The 20506-nt window shown below is 41.0% G+C and overlaps 1 protein-coding gene across 2 annotated transcripts in view; it reads right to left on the reverse strand.

Annotated features, from left to right (window-relative positions):
- STK33 (serine/threonine kinase 33) overlaps positions 1-20506 on the reverse strand; it is a 141468-nt gene that overhangs the window by 8824 nt on the left and 112138 nt on the right. For both annotated transcript variants that reach the window (XM_028159898.2, XM_054724942.1), the window contains 2 exons: positions 19798-19883; positions 6376-6582 (listed from right to left, as the gene is read on the reverse strand). In XM_028159898.2, coding sequence (XP_028015699.1) covers positions 6376-6582; positions 19798-19883 — 293 coding nt within the window. The remainder of the gene's footprint in view (positions 1-6375; positions 6583-19797; positions 19884-20506) is intronic.

Below are 20506 nucleotides of genomic sequence, written 5' to 3' on the forward strand. Positions count from 1 at the left end.
TAATGAATACAGGCGGTCTCAGTAGACCAAGCAGAAATTTTAGAATAAAATATAATACATGAAATTAAGTATTAAGCCTATCACAAGATAGGTTTAATAGGAAAATGGAGATAACTGAATATAGATCAATAAAATATATCCAATTTAAAGAACAGATTTAAAAAAGTGAATATGCCTCAATGACCAATAGAACAATATCAAGTGGTCTAACATGTAGAGACTCAGAAAAACAATTAAGAAACTATAATGACAAAATTTCCCAAAGTCACAAATTTACAGATTCAAGAAGTTAAGCAACCCTAAGCAGAATAAATGTGAAGAACATGCCTAAAAATGTCATTGTCAAACTGCTGAATACCAAAGAGAAAAACTTGAGAACATTCTAAGAATAGTAACATGTTATATTTAGGGAAAGAATATTCCAGATTACCAATGACTTTTTATCAGAGAAACTGGAAGCCATAAGGCAGTAGAATAACATCTTTAAAGTGTGGACCCAAAACATGTCAAGACAGAATTCTATAAACAACAGAAAATCTCCTTCAAAAATTAGGACAAAATAAAGACATTTTAAGATAAAATATAAGTAGAATAGTTCACTACTAGCACACATGCAATACAAAAAAATACAAAGGAAGCTCATTAGGCTGAAATGAAATCATACCAGATTAAAACTTGGATTTTAAGAAAGGAAGGAAGAGCTTCAGAAACAGTAAATATCTGGGTAAATATAGGACAGTTTTTCCTCTTAATTTCTTGGAAATATATATGACTGTTTAAAACAAAAATTAAAACATTGTTTTGTGGAGTTTAAAGCTTGATGTAGATGTAATACATGTGACAATTATAGCATAAAGGCAGGCAAAGAGATGAAGCCCCAAATTAATACATCTGAATTGAAGTAGTATTAGTTATAACCCAACCTAATGATTGGTTCTCCACAGGGAAAAGCTATACATAGCATATCCTAGCAGGTATAGTCCCTAAGGGGGACTAAGCAAAAGCCAGACTTGGGAAAGCAGGGAAACAAATTTAAAAGGATTACTAATATATCCCTTTAATTAGGGAAGTCTGGCTCTAAGTCTGTGGTGAAACCTAAGCCCTTACACAGGAGGTTCTAGTGGGAGTAAACGTAGGGACAATAGCATTGTTATTTATGAAAGTCTATGAATCCAAACTAGCAACTGGCATTGCAAACAGCATTAGATCAAAGAACAACAGGTCAAGATTCATGTTAGCACTATCAATTATTTGTATCTGTATTAGTCAGCTATTGCTGCAGTCAGCTACTGGACTGGGGAGGTTCCCAAGATCACCCCCAAGTCCCATGATTCACTAGGAGCAACCACAGGATTCAGCATATAGCTGTATCACGGCTATGGTGCATTACAGTGAAAGGATGTGAAGCACAATTAGCAAAGGTAAAAGGCACTTGAGGTGGAATCCAGGGGAAACCAGATCAAGCTTCCAAGGGTTCGCTTCCAGGAGCCACACAAGATGCATGTAATTACCCCAGTAACAGGTTGTGACAACACATGTGAAATGTTGCCAACCAGGGAAGCTCTCTCAGCACCCAGGGCTCCTACTGGAAGCTGGTCATGGAGGCAGCCTCTGCCTGGCACCTGCCAAAATTCCAGGCTTCCAGAGAGAAAGCAGGCGTTCAGAGAAAGCATATTATTTGTACAAACAGTTTAGGCGCGATGAATCATTCTCATCAGTCAATGGTTGCAACCGTCCCCAAATCTAAGTTCCCAGAAGGCAGCCAAGGGCCAGCCTTGCAAGCAAACCTTTTCAGACAGAAGTTTAGGCCTGCTATGTTAACTCTTTTCTGCACAACTACGTAAGAAACACTATAAAGGTCTCAGAACTTTATAACAATAAACGTTAATCTTTCTCATTTAGCTGTAGGGCTTGGCTGTGCTAGGCTAGACTTGAGGCTTTGTATTTGGTTCAGGTCTGCCCCACAAATTTTCATGATTCCGAGAACTATGGCTCCCCGAAGGCATATTCTTCTCATGCAGGTGGCAGAAATACAAGAGAGCAAGCTCAATCATGCAAACAATTTTAAGGTCTCTGCTTACATCACACCTCTTAATATTCCATTAGCCAAAGTGAGTCATATAGCTCAGACCAACGTTTCCTTCATCTACTATGATAGGGAGAGCTGCAAAGTCATATGGCAAGGGTTGTGAAGGTATAATCCCTCACAGGGAGGGATTAAAGAATTGGGAAAAAGAATGCAATCTATCCCAGTACCCCAGGGACCCTACCAAACTCAGAGGGCAAATGAGGTTGGAAGCATCACCTTATCACCTATGAAAATGGTATTTCTTATTCTTAGTGTGTTCATTAGTTTATGCCAACACCTATACCCTAAGGAGCCTTGAAGCAGGCAGGAAAAATCATGCAATTTTAGTAATATTATACACAAGTTCTTTAGCAATATAATAATAAAAGTCAAGTTAACATTAATCTGTGCTTACCATATGTCAAGAGTGTTACATGAAAGATTTCATTTAGTCCTTGGTTGATGCCGTTAATCCCATTTTACAGATCAGAAAACAGAGGCCTAGAGACCTGCCCAAGGTCATAAAGCTTGTAAGTGGTGAAGCCAGGATTTGAATCCAGGCAGCCTAGATCCCAGGCTTGTGCTTTTAAATATCATGATATGTTAAGTACAGTGCTTGAGCATGTATACCAGATAGCAATGCTTCAATATTGGAGAAGAAAAATGTTGCAAAGTTGTGAAAGCACCATCAAATCTGCACATGATTCACATGGGCTCTGAGAGCTAAGACTTAATTCGTAAATAAGAGAAATTTTTTATCTTAACTAAAATATGAAGAAAACCTGACTTTTTTCTCATAGAAACATATCAATATACAATAACTCAATTGTTTGATTTCAATGTTTTTTAGATTCAAACACTTCTTGCCTTCGAAGAGCTACTCTATCCTTTCTACTTCCTAGACTAGGTAAAGTATATGCTACAGTATAAGACTAAGTAAAGTATCTGCTATGATATGTAAAGGTGGTGTTTTCAGACAAGAAAAATGATAACCTTCTCACTAAACAAATATATTTGACTGCATTCAGCAAATAATTTAACAACTAAGAAGTATGTCCTTTATGAAGCAAGAATTCTGTAATGCAAACATAGTACTTCTAACACATCCAGAGTTTCTGGTCCCTCCTTCTGCAATTAGGGGTAGTTGCATGTTCATCGCAGACATTGGTTCCTCTTACATTGTTTTCTAAGCTTAATAAACAATGAAAGTATAATACTATTTATCAGAAATCACCAAGGACCTAATGTGAAAAGGCATGCTCCTGCAAGAAGCAGTGGTCTGCCAAGTGTCTCATTCGAAGACGTGCGATGCTGGTGTAGGAGTTAAAATCTTGAGTCTACCTGAGAGAGCAGATTAAGGACCCACTGCAGGGAGTTCAGAGGGTTACTGATAACACAAAACATGATCTAGACATACTCAGCTTGGAAAACACAAGATATACATGAGAGAACATCTCTGTCCTCAATGAATACCATTACCTAACCTATGCTAAAAGTTAGAAATGAAAAGAAGAACAGAAAGGACATTGCCAAAGGCCAACTACTGGAAAACGAGTTTAAGAAAGTGAGGTCCGAACATGGGCAGTGCGGAGAGGCGGACTGCATTCTTCCACAAGGTCCAGGCGATGGGAACCAGGCCCAGCTACTCAGGGAAAGAGGAGAGCACTTAGTTCAGTGTTTTTGTTGGTAACAAATCCTCACTTTCTCTGCTAGTTTTCCAGGAGCTCTGCCACTTATCTAGAAAGGGTGACTTCCATGGCCAGGGAGAAATAAAAATAAAAAATCAGGAGCTCCAAATCAGTGTACCACATCCTCCAGGAGAGAGAACAATGATACTGTGGAAAGCACTAACTGCTGGCAGATTTCCATTTGAATTAAAGCCACTTGTAAATATTTTAATGGAAAGAGAATCATATATATTTTCTTAATTTAATAGGTATAAGTTATTCAAATTATCACATCAAGTTGTCCCTAGAATATAATTTTAACAAACGAAATTTTCCCATGGGAAGTATTTCAATATTCGTAGAATAAATTTAAACAAAATTAAAATTTCACTCTTAAGAATATTAAGTACTCTATGAATCCTGTATAGAGGCAAACCTACTTTTAGTTATCACTTTAGAACTTTATATACCACTTGCCGTTAATGAAGATTTGAAAGGAAATAAGTAATTTCTTAACATAAACTCAACTTCAATATAATTAACAAAGTAGCATATTTATTCACAAAAATCCTTGGGAAAAAACTTAGTAGATTAAATAATGAGAATTCTTTAAGGGATAACAATTTTCAGAAAAATTCCCAAAGATATCACAGCCCAAACCTAAGCATGGGAAAGTTCCTTAGTGGTTCCTCGGTTTCCAGGGCAAGGTCCTACCCACCTGGCAGGAATTTCTGCTACAGCCTTTACAAGTAGCTTTCCAGAGTCTGCCTGAACACTTCCAATGATTGGAGGGTGGGGTTTCCTCTCCAAGGTCCAGCCCTTTCTATTGCAGGTGAGTTCTGATTGTGGAAAAGTTCTTTCTGTTGAGCAGAAATCTATATTCTTTTTTTAAAAATTTATTGATTTGAGAGAGACAGAGAAATATCGATTTGTCGTTCCACCCATTTATGCACCCACTGATTGATTCCTGTATGTGCCCTGACTGGGGACTGAACCCACAATCTTAGCATATTGGGATGATGCTCCACTAGTAAACAAATGAGCTACCCAGCCAGGTTGAAATCTATGTTCTTGAAATTTCAACCCAGTGGGTATAGTTCTATCATCTATAAGCACCTCAAATTCTAATTCTTCTGTTCCTAGTTGGAAGTAGCTGAAAACAGCATAGCAAGTCCTATCACTTTGTGACTTGGAGGGGGAGGAGGAGAGGGCAGATGTGTGACAGAGCAATGGAAAGGGTGATGGAAGATAACCGAGCATTTGGTTCACAAGGGTATTTTATGCCAGATTCAGTGACAAACATAGATATAATCCAAGACTACAAAAGATAATGTGTGTGTATGTGTGTATATGTTTTGTGTTTGGATATACATGTGAGTAATATGTAGGTGCATATTGAGTGTATATGTGTAATCTATGACTATGAATATGTAAATATGTGTGTGTGTGTTTGTGTGTGGTGTATAAAATGCTAAGCCAACTAATAGGAAAATCTTCAAACTATATTCAATAAGGAAATGCAAACATGGTTTTTAAAATATTATTTTTAACAAAAATATAAAATACACACAGCTGCTCAGCACTGCAGGAGCTATTAACAGACTAGAGAGGATGAAGGGAATTCAATAAACTTATGTTTATATTATGGCAAAAATATGATTATTAAAAAATACCTGAATCATTAAATGTTAAGCTTATTATCTAGACATTTGCTATCCAGTGGATGAAGAAGTTCCCAACCAGTCCATCAAAGTCAGCCCTCCCTCTGCGGGGCCTCTTCCTGCCAGTTTCTGCCGGGATTCCTAGCACGGAGGGTGTGGGCCAGCAGCACGGCACCTTCCTCAGGGCTCACCCTCTCCTCCCTGCCAGCTCAGGGCTTCAGAGAACCCAACAGCAGCAATTCCTCACAGGAAGTCTGGGCTGCCTGCCCTAAGATGAACACAGCCCCCGATGCAAGGATGTGCAATTATTAAAGAAGAGCTACAATGTGCTCATTGGATTTCAAGACAAGAAAGAAAACGAACATACAGAAAACTTTTCCACAAACACAGAAAACCGTTTGGGTAAATTGTCAGTTAATAGAATGCAATCTAGAATTAATCAAAATGTTGTGAAATTTTATTCACCAAAAACAATCAGACTATATTTAGATCTAACAAGGTAAAATGATAACCCTATGTAGTTTTAGGTATCATAAATTAGAAACAATTAACTGGATAATGTAACAACTCTTTTTCTAGGTAATACATAAACTCATTCTAAACTGTGTAGCCTGGTAAAGTAAAAAAGCTTTCATTTCGAACCATGGGCCAAACCTGACTCACCACCTGATTCTGTTTGTGTCTAAAATTGCCTGCACCTGTTTTCATGCTACAACATCAGAGTTGAGAAGTTGCGACAGAGACTCTCCTGGCTCCCACCGCCCAGAACATTTATTTCTCTGCCTTTGCAGATCCTGCCTTATGTAATCAGAGATCTGAAAATAAACATTTTGGCCACATTGCTAAATCATGATGCTTTCAAACAAGAACTTTACTTGCTTTATCATGTAGGGCCTTCATTACAAACCAACAACAAAAAGGACAGAGTTGGAGAAATGAAACAATTGTTCTTCCTACTGGTTTTGTTGGTTCTTCCTACCTGTTTTACCTCCTCTTCTTCTGAAGCGCTAGTGACAGCCTGGACATCTTTGCTGGTTCTGGGGAGCAGGTAACCTTCCAACTTTTCTTGATTGGACAGTATGTTCTTTTGATCTGCTGTGCTTTCCTCATCACTTCCTGGATTATTTTTCCATTCTTTCATCATTTCTAGCACATTGGTAGGTCTCACCGAAGAACGTGTATTGCCCTAATGTTAACAATGATTTTTGGTGTTATAAACAGTGTGGAAAATTCAAAGGAGTCTTAATCTTTTAGTAATATATTCTCCCAAATTCTGTAAGTCACGTAGAAAAACTAGAATGCTGAATAAATGGCAAAACTGGCGATACCTGTTGGAGCACCCTCCCTGTATGAAAGGACATGACAGGGCAATTCCCTGGACTCAAAGACCTCCTGAGAGCCCTGTTCTTACAAAAGTAAAAGGGAAGCTGAAAGGATGAAAGAAGTTCCCCAAGGTCTGGTGGGTCCAACACCAGGGGCAAGCCTATAGAATACCAAAATGTCCAGGTAAAAAATCTAACTTCAGTCGATTAGTCAAGTGCTGAGTCCAAGAATATAGATGTTTGATTTGAAAGCTCTTAGTTGACTGGGAGATTTAGATATAAGGTGGTCAAATGATTTATAACTGATTCAGTGCATTGTTTTTATCCCAGATGTGACAATACAATACCAAAATTGACTACTTTATATTACCCTGTTTTTCTCAAATATAATATTCTATTTAATGCCAAGAAAGCCATGCATGCAGTCTCAAATGCTTCTGCTAGACTAGGTATGCCTTAAATACTTTTTCTCATAACTCAGACTAGTAGAGAAAGTTTGGGTCACATTTAGATTAAAATGGAAAGTTCAGATGTAAGTACAGCTAGGAGTGGTTCTAAATGAATTTGGTATGTGGGTGGATTGAAGCATTCAGCATCAATGTCACAGAATACTATGAGACAGGGTACTGTAAAGGCTGCCATCTGAGTACATTGTTGAGGATTTGTAGAGTTTAATGTATTTGTGATTAAAGGCAAACATTAAGTAGTAATTTACTGACTAAATGAGGATATAGTTATGCAAGTAATTACCTGTGATTCTTTTATTTCATTCTATTTTAAGAAGGTTTATATTCTTACCAATTTCATAGTCTTCTACTTTTCGTTGCACTTATGCGTCCTCTACCATTTACTTCCAGAATGCCCTAATCATGCCTTCTGCCAACCCATGGCCTACATTTCTTTCAAGGCTCAATTTGAGAGTCATCTCTGTTAACTTTCAAAGATGCTGTCAACTTAAATATAAATAAACATAGAAAGAGGCTCAAAGACCATGAAGAGTTGAAATCGTTTAGAATGGTACATAGTCTCAGAGCTCTCACCTGAATGAGCTCTGGTCTCCAGGGCTCTGTCAACAACTTGGCTTGATCCCTATGATCCATCTAGTCTCTATTACAACTTCCTGGCTTCTCCTTGACCTTCAACCATAATTTTCATGTAATCACAGGGTCCAGAGTTCTGGAAGCCTAGTTAGTACATACAACTTTGCCTCAACTTGATTATTTCACTGTCAGGCAGAGACAATCGAATATGTATGTCTATAATCTCAATCCTCAATTACCCTTTCCTCATTAACTCCCCATAAATTAACTATTTGGATACTATAGTAGTTACTAATGCTGCTCACCCAACATTCCTTTCTTTGAAGCACATGGTAGAATTTTACTTCCCTACCTCTTTTGAGACATGACTATGTGACTTGTTTTGGCCAGTAGAACATGATTGGAAATGATATATATCACTTCAGGGTAGAAACTTTAAGAGATAGCATGCAATTCATCATGTTCCTAATTCTTACCCTGGTAACTATAAAAGCACAGAAAAGAGGCCCCCCTCAGCCTGGGTCCCAGAGCAGGCACAGAAATGAGGACTCCCCTCCTTCCAGACAATGTGGGAGGGAAGGCATCAAAAGCATGGAGATTTCGGGGTCACTTGTTACCACAGCATAATCTAGCCTATCCTGATACAGATAGCAAATAAACACTTATATTCTGTAAGTTACCTCTAAAAAGAGTGAGCCTACTTTACAACCAGCATACCTGACAAAACTGTAATTACTACAGAAATCACATGTAATCGGTACCATGTATTTGGTAACCTGTTTATTTAGGCAGCCCTTGCTTTGCACAATCCTGATACGCATGAATTTCAGTCATCATGACTTAGGTTAAATATTATCAATTAATACCAAATTTCAGTCACCATGCTATAGTAACTATAATTGCATAAAGTTCAAATTTCACTACTAGCTCTTTAATCCATAATCACTACGCAAATGACAGATGTGCATCATGATGAGTGACCAATCCTGTCACTTCTTACACCTGTGGTAACTGGACACTGTGCATTTGCTACAAGTCCACACACAGACAGCAAGTGCAGTTGTGTTGTCTCCTTGTCTCCCAGGGAACTTATCAACAAAGATGAAAGTGCAGTAAAGAAGTTAAAAGTGATGATGCTGGGAGTGAAATCCGAACCAAATGCAAATGGAGTAACAGAAGACTTGCCGACCATGGGGACGATGACACTGCACCGTTTGAGAGAACCAGATACGCAACCAAAGGAACTTAGTGAAGGCAACTTATCAACATAAATGGGGAAAGTGGTTGTGACAGAAAGGATGAGTTTGCCTCAGAGAAAGAATTTTCAGAGATATTTCTAAACACTGAAAGCACAAAGGATAAAAAGTTGGAAGTTGAACCAAACGTAGAAAACAGTATGACAATTTGCCAAGGCATAAAAAAGATGCTCCCCTCTGTACTGTAAGTTTTATGACAGGAGGCAAGCACTGTTTAAGCTAATCTTGGTAAGTTTTTTACCAAAAATTAAGATTCTTTAATTCTCAATATTTCTAATGTTTTAAATTAAAACATCGATGTGAAGGACATAGATTCGCTGCCTCCTGGATGCACCCTGACCAGCAATAGAACTCACAACCTAGGTATGTTCCTTGATTAGGAATCAGACCTACAACTTTTCAGGGTACAGGACGACACTCCAACCAACTGAGCCACACTGGCCAGGGCTACAAGGACATTTATTGTACCACTGTTTGTAATAGGAAAGATATGAAACAATTTAAATGATCTAATAGTATATTCACTGGGGATTACTTACAAAATAATACAATGCTGGTGTGTTGTTTTTTTAAATAAGAAAATCTTTCCGATATATTTGATAAAAAAGAATAGTTTGCATAATATGAACACATTTGGGTAAAGTACATACACAAAATGTGCAGAATGTTTTTGAAAGAACACATAAGAGATTTAACAACAGTTATCTTTAGTAAGAGGGAATGAGGTTAATGGAAGGAGAAAGTTATTTTTTTCTGTTTTATTTATCATTTAAATAATTTACCATGGTTAATTTAAACTATTTTATATAAATAATAATTAATGTAAATTACAGGAGGAAAAGAAATAATGTAAGTTGTAGATACCCGCAAAGTATTGATAGCACCCAATAAAATCACCAAACATGTCCTAATGGGTCTCGATGAGGCCAAGGCAACAGCATATCAAGGTAATAACAACCACTAAAGTAAGCAATTGTATGCCACTTTAACATTTTTCAAGTCATTGATTTCCCCCCCACAAGTATAGCAACTACATGAGTAGACAGGTAGGTGTTGATATTCCTATTCTTCAGGAGGAAACAGCCTGAGAAATTTAGTAATTTGCCATTATTCCAAAAGCACATTTTCAATTGCCTGCTAAGAACTTCTAGCTAGAGGTGTTGCTGAGCCTTCAATACTGTATGGCATGTGCTACATTGCTCAGAGAGTGTATCTTAAAAGTTCTCATTGCCAGAAAAAAAAAACCTGTAACTTGATATGACAGAAGTATTAACTAAACTGATTGTGGTAATCATTTCCTAATAAATACATTTATCAAGTCATTATGTTGTACGCCTTAAATTTTACAATGTTATATGTCAATTACATTTCAATAATGCTGGAAAAATAAAAGCCAACTCAATATATTCCAAACTGACATTCCTCAAGTTGGTGTGTGTGGGCATCTGGCTGCAAATGGAGATGTTCCGAGGGCCATCTAGGAAGTATAGTTTGCAGGGATCAGTTTCAAGACCCTGCATTTCCAATGACCTGTTCCTTTTCAAAAGTCATCTGCTTGGGCAAGGGATTGCAGCAATCCTTTCCTTGCTCTTTTCTTGTCAGTATCTTCCAATGCTTGTGAACGCACATATATTTATTTGTGTATGACAAAAGGTCTATATCTAGACTATGCAACAAATCTCTACAAATCAAGAAGTAAAAGACATAAAACCAAATAGAAAAATGGGGGAAATACTTGAACAGGCATTTTGCAAAAGAAGATATAAAAAAGGCCAATTCTATATAATAAAGAGGTAATATGCAAATTGACCATCACTCCAACACAAGATGGCCGCCCCCATGCAGACACAAGATGGCCACCACAAGATGGCCAGCAGGGGAGGGCAGTTGTGGGCGATCAGGCCAGCAGGGGAGGGCAGTTAGGGGCAATCAGGCCAGCAGGGGAGGGCAGTTGGAAGGGACCAGGCCTGCAAGGGAGGGCAGTTAGGGGCAATCAGGCCAGCAGGGAAGCAGTTAGGTGTCGATCAGGCTGGCAGTGTAGTGTTTAGGGGGTGATCAGGCTGGCAGGCAGAAGCAGTTAGGGGCAATCAGCAGGCAGACAGGCAAGTGGTTGGGAGCCAGCAGTTCTGAATTGTGAGAGGGATCTCAGACTGGAGAGCATGCAGGCTGGGCTGAGGGACACACACCCCGTGCACGAATTTCGTGCACCAGGCCTCTAGTAAGCATAAATAAAGGTGACTGATTTAATTTGTAATTCATGAAATGCAGATTAAAAATCACAAAGAGATGCCACTGAATATCTACCAGAGTGTCTCAATTAAAAATATTGACAACAAGAGGCTCTGAGAAGATGCAAAGCAGAACTAGAACTCTGGCACATTGCTGGTGAGTGAGCTACAAACTTTGGAAAAGAGAAAAGAACTTCTGGGTTGAGGGAGACAAAGGAGAAAATTCATGTAAACTCAGCTATGATCCTGGGACTTCAGTGCCTTTCAGTAGCAACACACTGTCAAAACAAGTGAGATATAAAGTCCTCTCTATGTAAGCCCAGGTCTACAGAAAACAGCTCTGCCTGTGTTCCTGCTGAATTTCCCACAACTCCCCTACATGTCTTCCAGGTTCTGGAAAAGTAGAACTGCCAATAAACTTCATATTCTCAGACACATTTATTTTTTTTCCTGTCTTTAAATCTTTGTCAAGATCTTTCTATTCTGAATACCCCTCCTTCTTATCATGACTCCAATATTAATTTCTACTTTTTCCCATCTTTTTTAGAGCAAGATCACATATTACCTTCACTTTAAGTAGTTTTTTAATCACCTGAAGGGAATAATAGCTCTTTTCTTTAAAACCTAATAGGATATATTTTATTATATGCTATATGTAATATATAGAGTATATTTTTATATATATTTATACACACACTAGTGACCTGGTGCACAAAATTTGTGCACATTAAAAGGGGATTAATTAGAGGAAATAATTTAATATTGCTATTTGCCCTTTCTCTATAATAGATGTGTCAGAGATGAAAGAAAATTAGTAAAAGGTATATGAAAACCTTCCTCCTGTCAGAGTCTGGTGCTCACCACGGGACCCAGAGTCAAGTCCCTGCCCACCCACATGCACCTCAAAATCACATGAGACCCAGACCTGGCCGGCCCACCCTCATTGGGCTACATCCAGACCTGGCCAGTCCCACCCTTGTCAAGCCCTGAAGGGCAGGGGGCGTAGCCTCAGGTCCCCTGGCCAGGCACCAAGACGGGGGGGCGTGGCCTGAGGTCCTCCATCAAGCCCCACTGGGTGGGGGGGCATGGCCTGAGGTTCCCCATCAAGCCCCACCAGGCAGGGGGGCACAGCCTCAGGTCCCCTGTCAAGCCCCACTAGGCAGGGGGCACAGCCTCAGGTCCCCAGTCAAGCCCCGCTAGGTGGGGGTGCAGCCTGAGTTCCCCCGATCCAGCACTGGGGGTGCACCTTGAGGTCCCCTGTCAAGCCCCACCTGGGTGGGGGGCATGGCCTGAGGTCCCCATCAAGCCCAGCCAGGCAGGGGGGCCCAGCCTCAGGTTCCCTGGCCCGGTGCTGGGGCGGGGGGTGCGGCCTGAAATCCCCTGTCAAGCCCCACCTGGTGGGGGGCACGGCCTGAGGTCCCCCGGCCTGGTGCTGGGGCGGGGGAAGAAACCTGAGGTCCCCTAGCCCAGCACCAGTACAGGAAACGCACCTTGAGGTCCCCTGTCAAGCCCAGCCAGGCAGGGGGGTGCAGCCTGAGGTCCCCTGGCCCAATGCTAGGGCAGGGGGGTGCAGCCTGAGGTCCCCTGGCCCAATGCTAGGGCAGGGGGGTGCAGCCCGAGGTCCCCTGTCAAGCCCTGCTGGGGTGGGGGGCGCGGCCTGAAGTCCCCTGTTAAGCCCCACCTGGTGGGGGGGCATGGCCTCAGGTCCTCTGACCTGGCACTGGGGCGGGGATTGCAGCCTGAGGTCACCCAGCCTGACGCCAGGGCAGAGGGCATGGCCTGAGGTCCCCTGTCAAGCCCCATGGGGGCAGGGGAGGGCGTAGCCTCAGGTCCCTGCTGATTGCTAAGGGAACTTGGCCTCAGCTGTAGGTGCAGCCATCTTTGTGATGGAGTGATGGTCAATTAGCATATTTCCTCTTTATTAGATAGGATTATATACTCATTCTCTGCCTTTTTTCTTTTAAACCCTCTACTGGAATGTGGAAAACCTATGGGAAAGAACTGTACCAGATTCCTCGTTGTGTCCTCCACCTAACAGCTATTCAGTACATATTTGTTGAATTATTAAGTATATATCAATCATTGAATATTGAATAAATCCCCAAGGTTTCTGATTCATGAGCTGCTTCTTTACATAATTTTTATAAAAACCTTTAAGCAGGGCCTCAACAGCACATTTATATATACATTAGAGGCCCAGTGCACGAAATTTGTGCACCGGGGGGTGGGGGGTGGGGTCCCTCAGCCCGGCCTGTGCCCTCTCACAATCTGGGACCCCTCAGGGGATATTGGGCCTAAACCAGCAGTCAGACATCCCTCTCACAATCCAGAATGCTGCATGCACTAGTGACCATACTTTTCATACAGGTGAAAGGCATCTTGCTGTTGTATGGGCAGCTACATTTTTTGCCCTGATCATAAAAAGTAGTACATAACATGATCCTTCTGAGGCAGTAGTACCATTTTTCCCATCTTATGGGTGGAAAAACTGAAGCAAAGAAGTTAAGTAATTGGCTTTGTCACATAGTTATAAGTGTCAGAATCAGGGCTGACCACAAAATGTGCAAGCCAGAGTCCATGCATGTCATTACTGCATCATTCTGTTTTTTCAGTGTTAGAGTAACATTGCCAGGTTTTAATTTTTAAATCTAAGAGACTGTTCCCCATATATAGGGCAGGATCCCTAGGCCTGGTCAGCGATCAGAGCCATCTGTGGGGCGACCAGTGGGCGGGGCGATCGGGGGGGGGGGTGTCCCTGTTGGCACCCGCCTTGGCTGGGGGCCTGGCGCTGCCTGCTGGCTGGCCCCGCCCCCCGATTGCCACTGCCAGTCGCTTCCCTCTTGTGGGGCAGACGCACAGATGCTCAATGCAGTGGTGGTCAGTGTGCATCATAGTGTCCGGTCGTTTCACCATTCGGTAAATTTGCATATTAAGGTTTTATTATATAGGATAATTCAGAATTTAAGAATAACTAAGTATAGTAAAATAAAAGTTGAGTATTAACATATTTAGGATGAAAATATATAGTAGGATAACATATCCATCAATTAGTTACACATCAGAAAATTTCCATTTGCTTACGTAGCATATACACTGAGTGGCCAGGTTATTATGACCACCTGACGTTTGTAGGCAAATTAGCCGTACACTGCATCGTATGGGATATGGAACCTGAAGGCCTGTTTGAACACCTTTGCTGTCTGCAGTTACCAAGATAAAACGTCTCCAATTCGCACAGGAACACAAGGATTGGACAGTCGAGCATTGGAAAAAAGTCATGTGGTCCGATGAATCATGTTTCCAGTTGCATCATGTAGATGGCAGAGTGGGAATTTGGTGGAAACGGCATGAAAGCATGCACCCCACATGCATGAGTACAACCCTTCAAGCTGGTGGGGGCAGTGTTATGGTTTGGGGCATGTTTTCCTGGCATGATTTGGGCCCTTTAATTCATGTGGAACAACGTCTGAATAGCACAACATACCTAAGTATCACTGCTGATCAAGTTCATCCTATCATGTTGATGGTGTATCCCAATGGAGATGGCTTCTTCCAACAAAACAATGTGCCATGCCACGGTGCTCGTATTGTGCAGGAGTGGTTTCAAGAACATGAGGGAGACTTTACCTTGCTTAGGTGGCCCCCACAGTCACCAGATCTCAATCCAGTTGAGCATTTGTGGGACGAAGTTAAAAGAGCCATCAGGCAGCTGGTTCCACAACCATCAAATCTCACAGAACTGGACAGTGCTCTTCATCAGGCATGGTGTCAGATTCCTCGCATCACCTTTCAACATCTCGTAGAGTCAATGCCAAGAAGAATCACCGCAGTATTGAAGGCAAAAGGTGGCCCAACAAAATACTGATGGGGTGGTCATAATAATCTGGCCACTCAGTGTATATGTTAAGACTAAAGGTCAAAAGCTAATGACCAAACGATGAATAACAATTTTAAAATCAACGAACAAGGGCCTTGTTCACACATTAGGAAAGATTATTCTAAAATTTAGACCCTCTACACCCTGAGTACATGTGCCTTTGCAAAGTGTGATTATAAAGCAAAGAACCCTGTAATTTGTGAGAAATTACTCCAGGGGAGAGACTATTTTATTCATCTTTGTACCCCTATAGTGCCCAATGGATTAAAATAAAAAGATACCTGTTAAAATCAACATAGACATTTAAATGACTCTTGTCCCATTTAAAATAAGCCATCTTGGAAGGCTTATACACTATAACAATAATTTCATTTCAAAGAACCTACAATTGGTCTCCACTATATATTTATGACTGGAAGTTAAAATTCTAGTCTGAGATTCAAGTCTCCACACAATTTTCTTTCCTTTTCTAAAAGTCTCATTTCCCACTTCTTTCCTTCAAGCATCTTATCTGCCAGTCAAATTGAATTCCTGATTTCACACTTGCTTGTCTCTGTACCTCTGGTCATTTGGCAATTTCTTATGTCATTTATCATTTCTCCCTTGCATTGTATCTTATACATAACTTGTTTCCCTTACTAGATTGTGAGTTCCTTATGTTAGAGATCATGTCCTATATGTCTATAACAACATTTTATTACCTAGCACAGCAACTGGCACATGGTAGGCACAAATAATCTGTTGAAGGAATTACTGTCTGAATAATACCAATAGAGCTCAAATCTGGAAACTACTTCTTGACAAGACGTAGAAGAAAACTGTTTCCTTAATCTATAGGAGGGTTCTTAAATATAAGTAGACATTAAAAATACCTAGGAAAGCCCTAGCTGGTTTGGCTCAGTGGATAGAGTGTCAGCCTGTGGACTGAAAGGTCCTGAGTTCAATTCCAGTCAAGGGCACATTGCCTGGGTTGCAGGTTCAATCCCCAGTAGAGGGTGTGAAGAAGGCAGCTGATCAATGATTCTCTCATCATTGATGTGTCTATCTCTCATCTCTCTCTCTCCCTCTCTCTTCCTCTCTGAAATCAATAAAAATATATATTCTTAAAAATAAATAAATAAATAAATAAATAAATAAAAAATAAATAAAATAAAAATACCTGGAAATCTTGCTTAAAATTCTTGGTGTTAGCTGTCACCAGGGGACTTGAAGGAATACCAAGAAGCACCTATAATCTATAATAATGAAAGTGTAATATGCTAATTAGACTGCACAGCTGAGCGACCTTCCAGGCATCATTCTGGACGTCCTTCTAGACAACCTTCCAGACAAAGCCACAGTGGGGGCTGAGGCAGAGTCAGTTAGGGGTGATCAGGCAGGCAGGCGAGCAATTAGGGGCAATCAGGCAGGCAGGCAGAGTGGTTAGGGGTGATGAAGCAGGCAGGCAGAGTGGTTAGAGGTGATCAGGCAGGCAGGCAGGCAGGCAGGCAAAGGGGTTAGGAGCCAGCAGTTCCGGATTGCGAGAGGGATGTCTGACTGACAGTTTAGTCCCCAGCAGTTGGACATCCCCCAAGGGGTCCTGGATTGTGAGAGGGGGCAAGCCGGGCTGAGGGGCCCCCACCCCAGTGCACAAATTTCATGTACCAGGCCTCTAGTTATCTAATAAGAGGGAACACACTCCTGAACCACTGTTGAGAGTAAAGAGGACAAAGGGAAGAAGCAGATGCAGGAGGGTGACGGGCACACTCCTGGCCAGGACAGTTATCATCAAACTCTTCCTTTGTAGGAAAGTCATCCCTTGGCCTTTTTGCTTACATCTAATCTTTCGATTTTTGAAATCAGAATGACAATATGTGTTTATTTTAAGTTCCATTCACTTAAACGTACAGAGAGAAACAACGTTCCTTGGAATACTCTTCAGATAGGTTCCATACTTCAAAACGGACAATACATAAGTTAAACCCTAGAAACTTTTTATCCGATAAAGCTCTTTGAAAAAAAAAGTTACAATGTGTTAGATATTGCAAAAGATAAGCTCCGGTTATAAAGCAGCAAGGCACTGAGAGAACTGACAGGTTCCCTTTAGATTATTTCAAACACAGGATATGAATTACAGGAAGTAAGACTTCAAGTGGTTAAGAAGAAAGAGTGTTGCCTTTTAGAAGTTTATAAAATGCCGGAATTCTAAACTTCAGACACTGAACTCCTTAGGATAGTCTGATATAGTACACACTATCTGTCGCTTCCCTAACCACTTGGCAAAGACTACATAGGAACAAATGTTACAGAGGCTCAAAAATGGAGACTTCTGGAAAAATGACCAAAGCCAGAAATAAAGCTGTACTAATTAGAACACAAATAATTACATGGCCAAACCCGAATGTTGTGTGATGCTGAAAAGAGATAGATTCAAAGGCACACCATCTGTTTTACAGTTTTTGATTTTGCTGTACTACAAATCTACTCAGTACATTTTGCAATGATCTATTTAGCTGTTAGCTCATTTGCACAATTACCTAGGCCAGAAATATGTGTTGCACATAATGATTTGAGAGATCAACATAGTCATTAGAGAGGGCAGATATAACCCATTTTTGAGTGAAGACTATTTTTTTAGCCCTTGCAGAAAAAAAATATTCTTCAAAGAAATGATTAGAAATGCCAAAAGAAAATGAGAAAATTTAAAAGAAGAGTGATATGGTATCTAAACTTATTTGGGCCTTCAGGTCACCATCTACCTCTCTGATGGCCATTTCAATGGAAACTTCTCATTCTCATCTTGACCATTCAGCAGCCTTTACCTGCAAGCTGCCTGCTCTCGCTTCTTTCTCAAACATCTTTCCCACTTAACTTTCCTAACGCCCCTCTCAGAATTTCCCTCTTCCCTCACCAGCTGCTCCTTCTCAGCCTCCATTGCTAGCTCCTCCTCTTCTAAATGATGGCGTGTCTAAAAGCAGGGTGCTGGGGTCTCTTTTCCTTTCTATCCATATTTTCTTCCCAATTTCTCTCTTCAGCCTGATAGCGTTATATGGCATCTATATACTCCCGATTCCCACATCTATAGATTCAGATCAGACTTTTCCAGCTCCAGACTCAGGTATTCAATTTTGATATATCTATGTGGATGCCACACAGGCATCTCAACCTTAGCAAAGCTAATGTGGAACTCTTGAGTCACCACCCTGCCCCCAGACCAAAAAACAAAAACAAAAACCCTATTTTTCTTACAATCTTCCACATCTCAGTTGGTGGCACTACCGTCCAACTGTTAACGTAAAATCTAGGAGTCATCCTTGAATCCTCCCTTCTGCTCATCTCTCATCTAATCAATCACCAAATCCTGTCAATCAATATACCTAAAAAAATATATCACATTCATTTCTCTTCAACTCTATTGCTACCGTCCTGTCTAAGCCACCATCATCTCTCAACAATAAGTACTACTGCAACATGGGCATATCACATATTTCCAGTACCTAACATACTGTCTAACAAAGTAACAGATGTAAAAAAATGTTTTTCATAGATGATTATGGCTCAGCAATATTCCTAGACGTCTTGACAAATCTCCAGTCTCAGTTCCCAGACATTTTCGGAGATACCTGGATTCCAGACTAATCCATTTACTGAATCACTGCCTCATGCAGCAATTATTTGAGTACTGTATTAATGGGCATTAGGTTCAACTGCACACTTTGCAGTGTCTTAAAGATGACAGAAGTTTGTTGCCTGCTCATAGAAAGAGGTCTGGAGGGATGTAGTCAAGGGCTGGAATGGCAGCTCTGTGAGCTGCAAGCCCTGGTTCCTTGCATCGTGTTGCTCCGCATCCTCAGTTTATCGACTCCACTTTATGGTCCGAAATGGCTACTCAAACTCCAGCCATCACATCTGTATTCCAGTCTCCAGGAAAGAAGACAGGCATGAGGAATGCCATAGCCCCTCCATTTAAGGACACTTCCCAGAAACTGCATCTGCTTCCACTCAGATCTCATTGGCCATCACAATAACTAGCAAAGACGGGATAACCAGCAAAGAACACCACACAGCAATGTTTCCAGCTGAAAGTCAGGATCTTCGTTACCATAGAAGACAGGGAGAATAAATACTGAGAGCTAAGTAGCGGCCTCTTCCAGAGTTCCTATAGTAACCAGGTAATGTTCAGGGTGCAGGGATACAAAGATCAGTTAAGACACAGGGTCAAGGAATTCAGTCTAATGGGGAAAAGGAAATATGTAAATGAGTGATTACTCAAGATTTCAAGCTAGGCAACAGCCACTGTTAGGAGACATTGGCTTTTCTGAGTCCCCAAAGATTCTTTGCATCCAAAGAGCTGAAGAGAAGTGGGTGGTTTCAGTGCTTTACAGACTACACAGACTCTTCAATGTTCCACAGCTTTAATAATGGACACTTCTCAGCTCTACCTTACTGGACTTGATTATCTTCATGGCATTAAGTAAAAGTTCATTTAAACCTCTATAAACATATATCAACAACTGTGGTAGTAGTTTTAGCAGTTTGAAAATACCCATTTCAGAAAAGTGTCAATTTTTTTAACTTATCAGAAGATGAGACAGATTGACTATTTTTTAGAAAAATGATATATAAGCTCCAAGGCCAAAGAAAAGAAATAAGCAATGGTAGAATGTCCAAAAGAAAAAAAAGTACTACTGAAACTTACTGTTATCCACTGGTTATCTAGCAGTTCCTTAGCTGTGATTCTGTGAGCAGGATCTACTTTCATAAGTTGTTTCAAAACACTTTTAGCTGCAAATAAAGGAAACTCCTGAATATCTTATTTATCTTGACTGCAATTAGTAACAATTTCCAATTTATTCAGAATTAGGTCTGTATGACATGAAGAAAAGATGCCAATTATAAAACAAATATCATCAGTATAAATGGCTAAGAAATAAAGTTTAAGGCCTATAGTGAGGTTTTATTACCTAGATTATCTGGTTTATATTCTAATAGAGGCCCGGTGCACAAAATTCGTGCACTGGGGGCGGGGGCGGGGGGGTCCCTCAGCCTAGCCTGCACCCTCTCCAATCCAGGACCCCTCAGGGGATGTCTGACTGCCCAGGATTGGGCCTAAACCAGCATTCAGACATCCCTCTCACAATCCCGGACCGCTGGCTCCTAATTGCTCACTTGCCTGCCGGCCTGGTCGCCCCTAACTGCCCCGCCTCCGGCCAGCCTGATTGCCCCTCACTGCGTCTGCATGCTGGCCTGATCGCCCCTAACTGCCCCCACGCCGGCCTGGTCGCCCCTAACTGCCCCCCCCCTTTACCAACCTGATTGCCTCTTACTGCCCTCCCTGTCAGCCTGGTCGCCCCCAACTGCCCCCCCTCTGCTGACCTAGTTGCCCCTAACTGCCCCCCCTGCTGACC

This window comes from Eptesicus fuscus, chromosome 13, assembly GCF_027574615.1.
Source record: "Eptesicus fuscus isolate TK198812 chromosome 13, DD_ASM_mEF_20220401, whole genome shotgun sequence".
Classification (NCBI taxonomy): domain Eukaryota; kingdom Metazoa; phylum Chordata; class Mammalia; order Chiroptera; family Vespertilionidae; genus Eptesicus; species Eptesicus fuscus.